The 17,358-nt window shown below is 42.8% G+C and overlaps 1 protein-coding gene across 2 annotated transcripts in view; it reads right to left on the bottom strand.

Annotated features, from left to right (window-relative positions):
* Positions 1 to 4,933: 4,933 nt before the first annotated feature.
* The window catches only part of PIP4K2A (phosphatidylinositol-5-phosphate 4-kinase type 2 alpha), a 105,664-nt gene continuing 93,239 nt past the window's right edge, over positions 4,934 to 17,358 (bottom strand). For both annotated transcript variants that reach the window (XM_019532119.1, XM_019532128.1), the window contains 3 exons: positions 9,705 to 9,948; positions 8,512 to 8,615; positions 4,934 to 7,232 (listed from right to left, as the gene is read on the bottom strand). In XM_019532119.1, coding sequence (XP_019387664.1) covers positions 7,152 to 7,232; positions 8,512 to 8,615; positions 9,705 to 9,948 — 429 coding nt within the window. In that variant the 3' untranslated portion in view covers positions 4,934 to 7,151. The remainder of the gene's footprint in view (positions 7,233 to 8,511; positions 8,616 to 9,704; positions 9,949 to 17,358) is intronic.

The raw sequence follows: 17,358 nt of genomic DNA, 5'->3' as shown, positions 1-17,358 counted from the left end.
GTTTCAAGGCAGGGCCCATCTTTTTATTACGTATTGGGACAGTGCCAAGTATTGAAGCAAGATGATGGCCCTCAAAAGATCTGCAATGATTATAGCAACCCTTTAATGCTCAGATTTTTAAAATCATAAATCCAATCGGAAGTCTAGAGATGACAGATGCGACATCTGCTTGTAACATGTTTACATGTTTTGGTGTACATGCTAAACCAGTGGTTCTCAAACTCATTAGAAGCATCCCTCAAAAAATGCCAGCTCTTAGCTTTATTTTTTTACTACAGGACTAGGGAAAGAAATTACACATAAAGCAGTATAAGTGATTGGAAACTGGTTCAAATCTGTAACAACAGATATTCAGTGCACATAAACTGCTCACAAAGTGGCCAAAACTGGTTTAAGATAAACCTGGAAGGATGTAGTATAACTGATCTAGGTTACATCAGTTTATTGAACTTCTGTCCCAGATCCCCTCCAGATGCACCTGCAGACCCCAGCATTCCAGGATGCTTTGCACCACCCCGCAAGCCCCACCTTGCAGGATGGACAGGCTAGCCTTGGCCCAAACTGTCTGCTCCAGCCAAACAGGGAAGCATGCTCTAGCATCCCCCAGTTTCTGTCCTAGACCACTGCAGGACTGTGGCTGTGTTTTGGAATAAAAAATGAATCTCTGTTCACTTGCTTAACCTGCGAAGATTGAATCGATTCAGCCTTGGACTTTTCATAGATTTCATAGACATTTGGGTTGGAAGGGACCTCGGAAGATCATCAAGTCCAGCCCCCCCACCCAAGGAGCAGGAAGTCAGCTGGGGTAATAGGATCCCAGTAAGATAAGCATCCAATTTCCTCTTGAAGGTGTTCAATGTAGGTGCTTGAACCACCTCTGATGGCAGGCTATTTCAGACCCCGGGGGCTCGGACAGTAAAGAAATTCTTCCTTACGTCCCGCCTGAAAGTCTTGCAGGAGTTTATAACCGTTTGACCTCGTCATCCCTTGGGGCGCTCTGGTGAACAAACGTTCCCCCAGATGCTGGTGGTACCCTGATAAACTTATAGGTAGCCATCAGCTCACCCCTGAGCCTGTGCTTTTCCAGGCTAAAGAGCCCCATAGCTCTCAGCCTGTTTTGAATGTCTCTACTATTGCTTACTTCATAAACTCACTGGTAAGTTTTTCCATTGCCTTTTTTAGAAAAAACAAACAACTTACCTAACATTTAACCTGAAAAAATGAAGCTGTAATGTTTGGCTGGAGAGACTAAAGGTAAGAGACCAGAAGGATGAGGAGAAGACTATCCGGCTGGAGATGCAAAGATATATTGAGAAACAGGTCACATTTTACCTTCAACATTTTCTTTTGTTTAAGCTACAAAAGCTAGATTGGCCCAACTTCTTACTATTCTAGTTTTCATAGAATCCATGATCCTTAAGCTTGATCTTTCAGTGCTTGTATTTTCTCCAGGAACATGATCTTTGGCCATCTGTACTTAGTTTAGAAGAATTAAAAAAATACCACAATAGGTCAGAATGGTTTTGACACTCTGGATCCTATTTGAAATCTCTAAATTTATCTTGCTTATTGTGTGTAGGAGTTTGCACAGCTAAGAGCACTAATACTGTGTGGTACCCTGAAGCACCCATAAAAGAACTAAAAGAAACCATGGTTGAGAATCAGTGTACTAACAGACAGGACAAGAAAGAAATCAGTGGGCAGCTGACAGCCACATGATTAACAACAAGGCAAGGTGGGATCAGTTGAGTGTCAGGCTGGGTACCTTTGCAAAAGCTTGTTTTTATTTTTTATTTAAAGATCCTAGGAGCATCTTTACTTTCCAAATACTGTGAAAAAAACAACACTTACCCATGCAGAAGTCCCACAACCTCAACTTATTTATAAAGGCATTCAGTATAAAAGCCAAATAAAATTAATCTGCAAGAGCCACTAGACTCTATCCAGACTGAGGGGAATGACTTTGGGATACTTTATATATTCACAATATGTTCAGTGATAACAACTCTTAGGTTATTCTCCAAAAGTGAAGGAAAATCTTATCCAGATTACAAATGCAATACAGAGAGAAGCATCACCATTAAATAGGTGATGCACTATCACCATTTAATAGTTGCAAAGAACTTTTCAGCTTCAACTTTTTTTTTCTGAAATGTGCAATTCTATTATGGCTTGAGCAGCAATTTTGGATAGTTAAAAGATGTGGAGGTCAACACTATCAGTGTAGCTTGTACCCAAGGAAATTTTTAGTGTTTGGTCCCTGCAGTAGGATCACTTAATGATGGTTTCCAGTGTTCTTCTCCACTCACCTGAGGATGGCCCATGCTGCACATTTAGGAGAAGGATGTCAGCATGTGTAGGAATCCCCAAGCTGCCTTTGGCTAATACAGGTACCAACAGCACTGAATTGTGGCCTAGGTTCCAGCACAGGGTGTACAAGGCCACCTGCGATTTTAGCTCATCTTGCAGGCCACACTGATGGTTGTGCTGCTGTAGTCTTATTACCATTAATACCCGACTGGACCTACCTGTGCCACAGTTATACTTCCAACCAAAATGCAAAGGTGCATTTCTCCTATGAATCAGGAGAAAAACACTATACCTTAATCCCAAGAAGGTTAGCTTTTCACCCACAGGAAGCAGGAGACATGAAGACAATTCCTCCCTTATCTGAATACACACCTCCTCCCTTTACACATGCTTAGGGACATTTCAGAAAAAAAAAAATCAAGATAAACCAGGAGCTTTATCTTTAGGAGCCTTAGGAAAACGATGAACTATTTTGGGTAAGAGAGGAATCTGAGAAGTAACAGATGAGAAAGCTATCATTTCTTTTGGTACAGGCCCCTGCCAAGCTGCTTAGCTTTCAGCAAAAAAGGAGTTAGGCTGGAGCTGAGTTCAGTTTCAGATAAACTGTGATTAAATTTTGTTCCTAGTTTCCAACAAATTTGTGAGCTTTGAAATTACTTTAGACATTGCACTGGTGCAGCAAGTAAAACATATACTTTGGATATAACCAGCTTTCACATACATTCCATTCAAACAAGCAAATGAAAGTGAACATAAGTCTACTTGCAAAATGACATTCTGCCCCTCCCTGGTTGATACATATACCAAAAAGTATAAATAAGGCCATTTCCTTCTTCAGCTGCTTGAGAATTCAACAGCAGCTTACAACAGGGGTCTGGGGTGTGGAATCCTGTGTCTATACAAGGGGCATGGCCATGGATTTTTTATCTTATTTTAACAGGATGCAGACAAAGACTGGACACAGTGTGGGGCAGATTTGTGGGTATCCCTGTATTGAGAGAGGAGTGGAAAAATTGTTCAGAGGTTGTGACAGAGGCCTCGTTGAGTAGTAAAAGCCTTGAGGGGAACTGCAAACAGGTGGATCCAGAAGGGAGACTGCAGTGATAATTAAAACAGTAAATTCAGAACACTGTTCCAGTGGGCTTCTGGAGTAATTCCACTGAATCAAAGAGGAACAGACTTCCACTAAAGGATCCTAACACAGAATACTGCTTGGAAAATCCAGCTGGAGCTAGTTCTAGAAGCTTGGAGTAAGAATGTATAGCACCACTAAAAAGTTAGAAACAGTGAGCAAGCCTTTGCTTGCTGAATATTTCATTAAACAGCCTGCTGGCACATGGTAGCCAGCATAGGCTTTTAGACTAAGTTCCTTCAGGCAAGGACTCTGTTCTGTGTTTGGACATCAGTTCCTGCTAGGCTTTGGCTGCTAGCATTGTACACGTTGGTTTTGCCTTTGAAAACTTGTGTTCAAACTTGTGTTGCCAGAGAAATTACACTTGCACATCTCTTAATACTGGTGAGTAGGTATATATCCATAATACAGAGCCAGGCCACAGCCGGGTGGCTTATTGCAAAAAGGAATATCACAAATTAGAAGGAGACATACTATCAGAACTGGCCAGGGGTGTTTACTCACCATGTTCCACCTCTAGTCTCAATTTACCCTGTGCTGCACATCTTCTAGCACCAACTTCATACTTAAAAAACAGACAGCTGTACAGGTACCTCTGGAAAAGGCATGGCGAGAGGCATACCAAGGATCCAGCAGCACCTTAACTGGACAGTTTGCTTATGGGTTAGTTATCTAACTAAGGAGCTGATTCACCCACACACCACTTAACAGAATGATGTTACAAGAGTTGTTCTTGATGAGAAAAACATACATTGTAATACCATTTATCATGTAGATTCTTTAAGCAAAAAATTCATAACACTATCTTGTTACCATTCTAAAAAAATCAAAAAGAAGGAAAAAGAGCAAAATACATTAAAGCAGCAGTAGTACTCCCTCAAAATCAAAGAAAGGACATTGTGAATTAGGCCTTTTCTCTGCCTTTTGGTGCCACCCTGGCATTGTAACCCCTATAGTATTGTCAGTGAAACAAGCACACAGCACAGACAACATCATGTGTTGAAAGCCCTGACAATCAAAGCCTTGTAATGGCAGAACACAAAAGGCTTTTTGTCTATAACTGCCAGAATTATTCTAACCTACTTCTGAGTATTTTTTAATAACAGGTTTGGCTGAGGTGTTATATTATTTATGAAAGTTCTTCTGTCAATCCCCTTGCAAATAAGATGCTGCAGAGTAAGTTTCAATTTTGAATTAAACCTTTATGTTACTGCACAGTATCACTACCAACAAATCTTCATATCTGCTGTCAGAGCACACGTTGGGTTACCTCCAAAATTACATGCAAGCATGAAGAAGCAAAGGCAAAAAAACCTTTCAAACCACTTAGAGCAAGCGTGGGTGGGGGAGAGAAAGAGGCTGCAGAATAATGAAGAATCTTTAGTTCTTGTTTGTTTCTTTGAGATATAGGTTATATGTTCATTTTAGTATCCAAAATTCATTTGCAAGTGATCAAAAGCAGTCGCAACACAGGAACAAAGGATTTACCTAGTGAGTCATCAAAGTGCTTTATTTTATAAAGCCTTGCTCATGTCTGGAGTGTAGTCTAAGCACTAAGATATACAATGTGAGTCTTCCTCACCTGTCCAAATAATGTTTATCAACAATAATGAGTGACAAAGACTGTTACAGACAAAAAGAAAGCTTTGTTGTAAGCTTCTAAAAAGCATATGCTAATTGGCCACAATTAAATATTTGCTTGAACAATGTATGTGTACCTCCTTTTTACTTCAGGGTCTCTCTGCAGTCTCATACCTTTAGAAGCCACTGCATACCTCAAAAAACAAACGTGTGTGATACCAGAGTTAACCTGGGGGACTGGGGTAGAGTGGGAGACAAAAAAAAAAAAAAAAAAACCACAGTATCAACTTATTTAAATACATACAAATACAAATTGTACACGTACATTACAGTACTGCTAACATCACCAAGTCAAAGATAACAAAACCATGAGGGAAAAAACTGTATACAGCAATAAAGGCGGTAATGCCATTGGCTGCTGAAGATATCATGATTTGCAGCTTTTTAAATAGATTTCTTTGAAGTAAGCACTACATACATTATGCACAGTTGCAGTCTTAATAGCACTGACATTAAGTTATTGGAGAAGGCATCCTGGCACTCCTGGGTTTAAGTTATAAATTATGGTGGGAAGGTGTGATTTTGTTTTTAAATTGCCTACAAAATCTAACTGTTTCAACGAAGAATTTTAAAGGCACAGCTTTAGCACAGTGTATAAGTAGGTAATAAACTTTAGGCATTTCTAATTTTGTCTCTTTTAAGCTTGGAACTATTCAGGAAGATACAGGAAAAAAGAATGTAAATACAATATATTTGTTTAAATTGTTAACAGGTTAAAATAAACATGATCAACACAGTTTTAGGCAATGTATCATACAATCAAATTGGGTAAACAGTAAAACAAGTAATTTAAGATGATAAAAAGAACATCTGAAATACCTCAAACAATTTTTCTCCATTTATCGTAAAAGAGATTCTACCATGGAGGTGAATGAGACGTTCACTTTAGTACACTACTGCATGTTACACCTTGAAAGATGACGGATTACCTCATCTGTACTGCAAAATAAACTTTACATGTAAACTTCAAAAATCACATACTGTACACAAACTCTGAAATTCAAAAGTATCCCTGTTTTCCTAATAATAATGTAAACAGTAAAATTCAGGGTTGATTTTTAGAGGGATAATTTATAATAAAATACCACTGTTTAAAAAGTACAACATAAGCATTTAAACTTCAGATTATCATTAAATTACAGGAGGGTAGAGATTTCTACCATTGCATGCACTTTCCTGTGCTGAAAAATGTAGCTACTATTGCCCAAAACTATGCACTTCTTCCAATAAGCTTTTTCCCCCTTGTAACATTATTAGTTCCTATATTGCAAGAATATAAAACAATGAAAAAACTTCAGGTAATAAAAGTGAAATAGGCAGGGTTTTCCCTCAACATTAATTCGCTGTGGCAAAAACATATACACAGCATGAATATGGCATTAGCTCCTTGTAAGACAAGAGACATCAGCTCTTTTGACGCTTCGGAGTCTGGATTTCCTGATGCAATGTGCTGATGCAAAGAAAATAAAAAAGTAGCAATAGAGCTAGGGAGCTAACAGGAAAAGCTTCCGGCACCAAGAGCTTAATGTTGCAGCTATTTTTTAAGGAGTGCCAGCGTGCAGGGTATAAGTGTAACACATTCTCAGTAAGGTTTCTATAATTATTATCATCATCATCATGAATACTGTCTTGCATCCTTTCAGTTCAAAAAATAAACTGATCCACAGTTTACAATTTGATACCAATATTGTAAATTTAACATGCATTTGCTCTTCCCCCACCCCCACCCCACATCTCTTTGCTCATTCATTCCAAGTCAGCTAGTAGCATCAGAATGTTGCCTTCGCAATGCACTCCGAGTAAAGCTGAGCTATTTAATTAATTAATTTATATTTTTATTTTTTTTGCACACACAAAAAGTCAGAAATAGCTAGAACTATGCTGGGAATATCAGGCAGCTGTTAAAGCAAATATTCCACCCTGTAGCGGTCATCTTTGCCAGCAGATGTAAACAATGGGGTTGCTTTCTGCAAGATGAACACTTCTCTGAGTTCCTTTTTCCCCCCTTATTCTTGTAGCCACTGCTGCTGTCCCCAGGTCTTGTGTCTGTCCTATTTAATGTGATAGGTTACGTCAAGATGTTGGCAATAAAGTCCAAGAAGCGCTTTGAATACTGTTCAGGGTTAACTGTTGAAATCTCCGCACCAGCCTAGACAGAGAATTAAAAAAGAAAGGGGAGGGTGAAAGCAGTGTTATTTTTTGTGTTTTTATGTGTAAACAGTTGCTTACAAATTCCTTACTGATACTTCACAAAGTTAGGTGGACACATATAGGTACCCCTGCTGATGTCAAAGAGAGTTTCTGATGGGAGCAATTACAGCTGCTACTGGCCTAATTGCAAGATCAGTCACTCCATTTTTGGAGAATATCTTACTGTACCTTAAAATGCCTTCTATTTCCCAGCATATAATTATCTCACACTGCAGGTTTCTTTCAAGTGTCCTTCACATAAGAGATGGCAATGGGCTAGGACATGGATTTCTGTTTGTTTAACATATATAAAACTCTCTGAATGACCACTTTATCTTTAAAAGACAAAAATCAGCTTGGTAACAGTAACACTTTCTCACATATGCATATATTTACATCCTAGGTCCACTGAAATACCTGCAGACCAACAGGCTCAGCATTTCACTACTGTTTTTCAGCAGAAGCCCTTTTTAAGAGCCCCTCTGCACACATGTGGATAGTGTTAGCTTTATTTTACAGATGGGAAAACTTGTGGCAATCAGCAGAAAACCTCCCATTGAGTTCAGTGAGAGTTGGATCATTGTACAAGCAGTGAAACCGATTATGCATTAAGTGCTGTCAAATGAACAAAGTAAACTGCAAATACATTTTCTAATCTCTTCTAGCTGTAGTAATGTTAGCTGTTGCTAATAACAATAGTAGATAAAAAATAGTTCAGGCAGAGGTGTGATTTACATGCTGACTACATTTAAAGTCCATTAGTAATTGCCAGCTAATGACTGTAGAAGGGCTGCCTCCACTTTCAGCTGTCTTGGTAGTGTATGGCAAAAATGATACATTTCCAAATTCATAAATAGGATTTATTGTTGAGAATTGTAATGCAATTTGGAACAGTGAAGTAATACAAATTTATTTTGTTAAAAAGAAAAATAAGGACCTGATCCTGTACATCTAAGCAACTTAACCTGAATGAGCCCAGATGAGTAAAGCTGTTTAAAGTTATTCATGTATTTGAATGGTGACCCACAATAATGACAGAAGGAAAAATTCCTTATCTACTACAATACAAGTGACAGTAATGTAGTTTGTAAAATATGTATATGTTTCATTAGCATAACTGAAAAACAAGCATTATCTATATTGTGGTCTTCCATAAATCTAAAATGTTATATTGGACCATTATATAACAAGCATTCAGAAACAGCAGTGGAACTAGAGGAAGCAAAACACATACTTACGCCATGCTTAACAGTTTTCGCTGCATGAGCTGCTTTCTTTTTTGCATCATAATGAGTAAGAATGTCAATAATGGCCATAAAGTATACTTCCTTCCTAGGTGCACCTGCAAAATAGTGAACACATGGCAGCAAAAAAATGTTAATCAGTGTACTATAAATCAACATTTCTGTATTTGGTACAAGAGACTGTAAAAGTCAATTGTCAGCTTAAGAGAAGGGATCTTCAGCCAAAGTTTTAGGCATGAAAGAAGTGCAGACTTGGGCCCTTTTTATTTAAAGATTAGCTGCACTCTTATTTTATTAAAGAAAGTGGAAAACAGTTCAAAGTAGAACACTACCAGACAGATATCAAAATATGATTGCTGATTTGATTCAAACATGCACTTCCAGTTACTCCATGATTGAGAGAAGTATAATTATGGACCACTGGCCAAGTGCATAGAGGCCGTACTTCTGTGTTAATCAACAAGACCTACTATTCATTTAAGGAGAAGACAATCTGATTTATCAATGAATATATATATAAAGCAGAGCCTTAAATAGAAAACAGATACATTATCTCTCCTTAAACAAGCCAAAGGAAACAAAATAGTCCTTCAAAGTTTTATGTACCGACTTAATAGCCCAGTTCCATGCTTCTTCTGCAGAAGTCTTCTAAGCAACATTTTATGTGGAATACAGAATTGAGCTCCAAGTCTACATGTATTTTTAAAAATAGTGAGTTTTTGTATACATGTTAAGACAGCAATTTGCTCATTTTGCTGGATTACTGCTGATAGTATTGGCTTATCTGCCAGTGTAAAGAGCAGTTATGTGCAGTAAACAGATTTCCCAAAAGGAAAAACTGTTTTTCATGAAGTCTGACTAAGAATCATTGTACCTCTACACAGCATGCTGTAGTGTAAGTAGCTCAGCAAGTACATTAGCTGCTTGTGCTGTAGGAGAACTGTTTTACTGTGTTGTTAGACATCACAATATCCAAGAAATACATTATTAATTTTCAAAGCAGAACATGAGCGGTCTCTTCAACTTTTTTCTTGTTGCACCAAAAATCAATTCATTTCCTTCTTTACAGCATAAATTATATACTTCAATACAACTTTACCTTTATGTAATTATAAGAGCTTTGAGATTTTGATACAAAAAGATGAAAACATCTTATACATAAAAATATTTATAGCAATACTGCTCACTTTCATGGGATTTTATTCCATAAACATCAATGTTTGGATCAAATTCTCCTGGAGGCAAAGGCGGAGAGCTGTTCAGTGTGTTTCCTGGACTGTCTGGAGGTGTTCCAATTGGGTGGGCTCCATCACTTTCCCCTTCATCTTCTCCATCATTCTCCTCACACTCTACTTCTTCCTGTTCAGCTCTCTCAACATCATGGATTCCAACCAGCAAGCTGTAGTCCATGAGTTTTAACTGGGCAAGAAACTAGAGGGCAAGAAAAAGCAAGATGACAATGTCACTGAAAAGTTTAAAATCTGCCTACGAATATGGGAAAATAAAAGATGAATGTCTGTTAAGAAAACAGAAACTCCATGAGGGGGTGGGTGGGATGATGGTTTTAGATGGTTTGAAAAAAATCTTCAGAACTTATGTACGGAGAAGACAACCCAAGGTGCATGATGAGCAGGGATCCGGATTTTCCGTTCTTCACAGAAAAACAGAGAAAACCACTGATTTCCCAGTTTTATCAGAGAAAACACAGATTTTCCCTTTTAGCAGAGAAACGCATGGATTTCCCGCTTTTGCAAACAGCAAAGTTCCAGCCTGCAAGAACTGTTTGCAAAGGGGTGGGAAACCCCCAGTCCAGCCTGGAGGGGGAGGGAGAAGGGCAGGGCCTGAGGCGCTCACTCTCCCAGGGCTTGCCTCAGGCTCACTCTTCGCTCCTGGAGTCTGTGTGGTGGTAAGTGGGGGTTGGGGGGGCTGCAGGGAACAGCTGCAAGCTTCCGCCCCCCATGACCCGGCGTGGCAGGGGGCACGGATGCTGCGTGAGGATCTCCTTACTGTGTGTTGCCCTGGAGACACACCTCCTGCATGCAGGGCTGCAGTGAGGGCAGCTGCACCCTTAAGGCAGGGGCAGGTGCAGGTGCAGGAGGTGTGTCACTGGGACAGTGCGGGGTGGGGAATGTAGCAGCAGTGAGATCCCTGTGTGGACCCACCAGGTTGGGGAGGCCCAGGGGAGGGATCAGGCCAGCAGAGAACAGGGGCTCTGCTGCTCCCTGCTTCCCTCCCCTGGGGCCTCCGAAGCCTAGCAGATGCAACCCGGTACAGCTGTGGACAGCAGTGCCACACGGGGATCTCACCACTGCTCAGCCTCCCTGCTGCCCCGGTGATGTGCCTCCAGTGTCTGCCCCATGCTGTTGTGCGCAGGAGGTGCATTGCCAGGGCAGCAGGGTGGCAAGAAATGGCAGTGAAGATTTCTGCATAGCTCCTCTGCTCCCTGCCATGCCAGGTCACGGGGGAGGGAAGCAAGGCATCAGGGAACAACAGACCCCCTCCTCACCACTGTTCCCTGCCACCCTGCTTCCCTCCCCTGGGGCCTTTGGTATCCAGGGGGCACAACCTGGTGCAGCAGGTAGCAGTGGAGCCGCTAGGGATCTCCTTGCCACTGCTTCCCCCACAGCCTTGGTGATGTGCCTCTTGTGCACGGGGCTGCAGTGAGGGCAGCAGCGCGGGGCTGTGTCCCTCAAATAAGTGGTAGGCACTGGAGGCATGTTGCCAGGGCAGCGGGCAGGGCGGGGAAAGCAGTGGCCAGGAGATCCAGGGCCGCTTTGCTGCTGCCAGCCACACTGGGTCATGCCCCTCAGGCTCTGCTCAGCCGTGCATAGCTGATCCTAGCTCCAGACCCTCTCTCTCCCCCTACCCTGAAGGAGCCACCCATGGCCCCGTCCTGCGTCCCACTGGGGCCCTGCAGCCGCGCATTGCAGCTCCAGGCCCCAAGGCCCACCCGGCTGGGCAGCAGCCTCAGCCTATGCCTGCCCTGGGTACAGATCTGGGCGGCACGGGTCCTGTCTCCTGCGAGTGCATGCAGCAAAAGGGAGCTGTCCTGCCCGAGGTTGCAGAAGGGGAAGAGTGGGGACAGGGTGCTGCAGATCTGGGTCTGTAGCCCTAGCAGCTAGAGGCCCCCTCTGGCAGGGCTGGGGGAGCAGGGTCTGTGGAGGGGCCTTTAGTTTTAATCATAGATTTTGGGTTTTTTAGCAGAAAATATGTGATTTTTTAGCAGAGAATTTGGTATTTTTTTTTATCAGGGAAAACCAGGATCCTTGGTGATGGGACATTTGAAGTAGCTGATGGCATCCATTTTAAATGCACTTTATTATTTTGCTATGTAGAACTCACCATGCTTATATCTAGGCCTGCGGAAAATGCACTACTTTTATCATCTTTATAAGGTTAGGGGGGCACATGGTTGAGTATGCATGCATATGCTTGCATGTGTGTACATTTATACTTGTGAATTTGGCCTCCAATGGTTCTACTTGTAATCGTTCATACAAACCCACTACATTTTATAAATGCCAGAGGTTCAATAGAGGTCCAACACACGGGCATCATATATTAAAATTTAAGAGGCACGCAGAGTCCTGTTGGGGCAACTTGCACAGTGCTAGGGTCTACGCTACATTCTGTTGTAGTCTCTCATAGTACTCACAATTACATGAGTGTCAAGTTTCTCTGCAGCCTGTTGGAACCGCAAGTCTTTAGAAACATCTGAGATTACTTTTTGGGAAAACATGCAATTATCCAGCTGGAGAGGCTATCAGCAGAACGCATCTCAGTTTTACTAATCATGCTAGCAACCCAGAGGTTGAGTACCTCCTGTTGTAACCTATATTTTACTACCTTGGTCTACTAATGATGAACATCTTTAAGAGAATCTGATTTTCTCTTGTGAAGAGTCAGGCTCCTTGTGTTAGCAGCTTGATTATAACCATATTATCTACTGTCTTTGTTTCACAGAGTAGTTTGTTAAGGCCTGACACACAACCATAATTCTTTTTTCCCTTTGGACTTCAAGCTGAGCTCAAGAAGAGTGAAAGGGAGAGGGAGAAAATGGTTTAAAATACTGGATCCATTAACACGTAAAACATAAACCAGGTTGCTCAGCCTCCAGCTTGTGAGCTAAATGTAGTCCATGGAGCCTTGGCATCCAGCCCATGGGGCTGCCCCAGGGTCAGAAGATTTGACACTGGGGGAGCAGTGACCATTAATATAGTTACCCTCCCTGCCACACCAAATTCCCAAACCCCAGGCCCCACATGGCCCACTGCGCCCCCTCACCTCCAGCAGGTCAGGCCACATTCCCTTCTTCCCCCTGCAGGGTCAAGCCATACCCCCTAGCCCTCTACAGGGACAGGCCAAGCCAGGGCCCTTCTCCTCCCACATGGGGCTGGGTTGAGCCTGAGACACCCTGCTTCTCCATAGGACCAAGCCATTGTCCCCCTTCCTCTGAGGAGCTACTTTAGGGCCAGGCTGCCTGCCATCCCCCTCCCTGTAGTCAAATGGTCCCCACTATGCCCGCCCTGAGTGCCAGATGGGGACTGCTGTCCACATTTGACCCGTGGGCAGACAGGGCACTGTTTATAGGGCCTGCAGGAGGAAAGACAAAAGTTTGGGCACCATCGATATACACCATTGCTTTTGGATCTACATTTTGTATAGTACATGACATTTTGTATAGAATCATTCTTTCTTCATGGCCGCTGCCCTGTACCTAATGTAAGGGTGGGCAAAATAAGGCCCGTGGGCTAGATCTGGTGTACCAAGGGATCTTGTCCAGCCTACAGTGGATCCCCGAGCCCTACCCAGCCCAGGAACATGGGGTAGCTTGGGCTGTGGTGCATGCAGCCAGTCCCGTTGTCTTGGGCATGCAGCAGGGCTGGGCTGGTGCAGCTGCTGGACTCACTTTCCGGCAGTCCCAGTGGCAGCTCTTTTTGGGTGCTGGAGCTTCTGGACCTGGCTCTGCTGCTTGTACACCCCAGCCCATCTGCTCTGCACCCACTGGTGGGGGCTGGGCTCACATGGGCAGGCAGATGGGATGGGGTTGCAGGCTAGCAGGGAGCAGGACAGGCAGGTTGGGCTAGGGCTGGTATTGAAGGGCAGTGACAGCACAGGGCTGGGTCCCAGGGCACAGCTATGATCCACTGCCCGCATGTCAGTGGGACAGGCACTGGTTGGGACGTAAAAGCTCTGCTTTGGGCCCTGGCACCATGCTGTCACTGGCCCAAGATCCTGGTCCCAGCTGTGCCTGCCTGTCCCACTCATGGCCTCATCCTGTCTGCCCAGATGCATACCCTGGCCACACGGGTCCCAGCTAGTCTCCATGGAGACTCTGGGATGGTGATAATGTAGGGACAGGAGCCGGGGCTGAGCCATGCCACAATACATTCCCTGCACACCTCTGCCCATGGTGCCTGTTGCAGGTGCGGGGAACATACTGTGGCTCTGCCCTCTGGCCCCAGTCCTGCACTGTCACAACCCCACAATTGTGGCCGTGCCTGCCCACCCCATTCCCAGAAGCCACTCCCTGCCTGCTAGCAGCCCCATTCCAGCTGCCTGGGCCAGAGTGGAGGAGAGCCACTTAGGGAGTTTTGGTGAGCTCTTGTGGGAGGGGAGGGGGCGCAGAGGAAGTGGGGTGGGGGGTTCTGACCAGGCCTGTGGCAGCTCACCAAAACTCCCTAAGTGGCCCTCGGGCCCAAATAATTGCCCACCCCTAACCTAATAGCTAACCTCTGTGGACCCTGGTACAGTCACTTGTATCATCCCCAAATTGCCTGCCTTGAACAACCCAGGCTCTGTGGTGGGCGGCAGGGGGCATGCCCAGTGCCTGGGCTGCTGGTGGCAAGGAGACTGCAAGAGGCTGCACTGGGGTCTGCAAAACCTAGCCATAGGTGTTAATCCATTCTTCCCCACCCTGACACCTGGTTGCTGCTGGGGCACCACATGGCTTCCTCCCCACCACCCCTTCCCTTCTGGACTGCCTCCCACCCCATGCTAAATGATAACTAGTAAGCTATAACTGGTTATCACTGGGCTTATCAGTTAGCCATTTAACTGTTCACAACCATAATGGGGAACAGACACAAAGGTTAGAGAGGGAGATGGAGACAAAGGGAACAAAAAGGCAAGAAGAGTGAACAGAAACTAGGGAGTGCAGAGAGTGAATGATGATAAGGAGTAGTAGGACAGAGGTGTGCTGTAGCTTGAAAGCAAAGTGGAGGAACAAAGATTATGTAGAAAAACTCATGGAGCATGTATGGGTGACACCAGTAGAGTGATAGCGAAGAGATGATAATTTTTGCTGTGGGTGATAATCTGGAAAACTGGTGAAGGTGACTATAGCCATTGAAGAGGAAGGGAAGTATGGCTTGAAACTAGATTTTGACAGGAGAGAGAGAGATGAAAGAGCTGTTTCCAGAAGTGTTGCAAAGGAACAAATTATAAGATTTATCAAGATCCTGTATGTAAGGTGAGAAGGAAAAGGAGGAATCAGAACTCAAGTGCTGGGGAATAACATATAACACAACATAACACTCTTGTCCTCCCAATGTTGAAGGAGCAGAGCAAGAGTTTAAGAGGAAAAATGAAGAGTAGTTTTATGGTTCCTCAACCTGATGAAGGGTATTTGTACCTAAAAGCTTGCAGAGAAAAAATTTTCCAACTATTTTAGTTGATCTAATAAAAGATATTGGATTTACCCAAAAATTCTTGTCTAAGCAGTTTTAACTGCTTTTAGCTTAAGGAAGTGAAAGACCCGATGGCAGGGACCAAATAAGAAATGAGCCTGAAGGGTTGGAGAGCTAGATTTAGGTGCTGTTAATATAGAAGTGATGAGGTTCCACAGAAGTGGCCAATGTTGGCTAAATGGCAGGTATAGTTGAGGGGGAAATGAGAGTACCCAAGCAGATCTTTGAAGAACTTAACTAAAGGAAGGCAGAGGGAAGATCTACCAATGACATGGCTGAAAACAGTCAGTAAAGAACAATATTGTGGAAAATCAAGGAAGAAAGGGTCCTTGAAGTTGGTGGCTTATGGCTGCAGATGAATTGGCTTGGGGAAAGGTCACCACATTAGCAATGGAAAGACAATTCCTTGCTGATTTTTGTGAGGACAGGTTTGTCGTCTGAGAGGGTGGGAAGTGAAAGAAAGGAATTGAATAGAGTGCTGGAGGGCAACATACCAGTGGCAGAGTTGGTTTAGAGTGCATTTAGCTATGAATATCGTGTAATGCAATAATGATTTTTTAAGTGTTCTGCATTTGTTTAATATATACTCAAAACTGAGTGTTTATGCACGGGATAAAAAAATACACTCATACTTTGGGCAAGTCAGCTCATTCTGTTCTTGTTCAGATTGAACAGTTAGTTGATAAAAAAAAGTCTAGATTTTGGTCTCCAATTATTTACCATAATGGTCTGCATCTGCATCAAAGTTAAATGCTACTGCTGTATAGATTTCAACTGTCAGTACTAAGGAAGCCACTCAGAATGGGATTATAAAACTGTCATTACAAAACTTGCCCTCATATTTAAAAAACACAGTGAGTGATGATAAGCAGAACAACATGCAATCTGTGTTTTGGAGATAAAATATCTACTGTATTCATTGCATTTCTTAAAATCTTCTTTACACCCTAAATTATTGTAAAAGGTTTAGTCAGCAAAAATGTTACATGCTTTAAGAAAGGCTCAGGCATATAAATCCAAAACTTCACCTATCCTAAAGCTGCTAGAACTGGAGAAAAAATCTTTTAGCTTACTTAATATTTTATACAATGTAGTCATGTGTTTATGTAACATATACATATTCATAATCCACCACTCATTCCACTGATGAGAAATTAACCTACTTAAAGCAATAGACCATTCTGTAAATCCCACTAAGACACAATAGTCTGTGTTTTGCAGCAGCTAAACCATCAAATGCAAATCTCACGACTGTGCTAAGATCAGTCAATTATGTCTGTGCATAATGATGTTTCAAAATAAGATGCTGATGGCCTGTTAAACCAAATAGCCATGTTGATATCAATTTTATTCAAAAGGTGGAGAAATATTTTAAGCCCTTCCTGGGCTACACAGCTAGTGGAAACATTTTTTGGCAAAATCTGGGATTATTGCTAAAAAATCAAAACCAGTTGTATGAATTCAGTTAGGAAATACTCAATTTCCTTGTTTCAGTGACTAAAACCTCTTAGCTTTATTTACTAAATAGGCTTCTATGATAAAACTGTTTTACTCTGAGCCAAATCAGTTTTTAATATTACATATAGCACATCAAGTGGTCTTTCCTGCCCAAGTGCGGGGGGGGCTGGACTTGATGATCTGTAAGGTCCCTTTCAGCCCCTAACAGCTATGAAACTATGAAAACAATATTTTTACATTGAACTCTGACTGTTTGTTGAATATAGTACAAACATCTAAGAACACAAGTAGTGGCATACTGCGTCAGGGTCAGACCACTGGTCTATTTAGTCCAGCAATCTACCTGACAGTGGCAGGAGTGCATGCTTTAGAGAGAGGGTATATGTAAAGGGCACATCTAGGATAATTCATCCCCTTGCAACTGGTATCCACCATCGTTGGTTTGGAGGTGTCAGAGGATACACCCTTGGCTGATCTGTTTAATAACCAGAGAGCCTGGTTTTCCCTGATAAAAAATAGTAAATTCTCTGATAAAAGACCCAAAATCCATAAAAAAATTAAAGACCCTCAGCAGCCTCGCAGGTGCCCCTCATTCCCCTCACAACAGCTCCCCAGCTGCAGGCACAGACACAGATCCCAGCAGGTAAGTGTGTTTGGGGGGAAGGGGTGGGGGGGCCAGATCGAGAGGCGGGTA

This window comes from Crocodylus porosus, unplaced genomic scaffold (genome assembly GCF_001723895.1).
Source record: "Crocodylus porosus isolate Cpor-Errol unplaced genomic scaffold, CroPor_comp1, whole genome shotgun sequence".
Classification (NCBI taxonomy): Eukaryota; Metazoa; Chordata; order Crocodylia; family Crocodylidae; genus Crocodylus; species Crocodylus porosus.
This window is presented reverse-complemented; position numbering and strand designations above follow the sequence as displayed.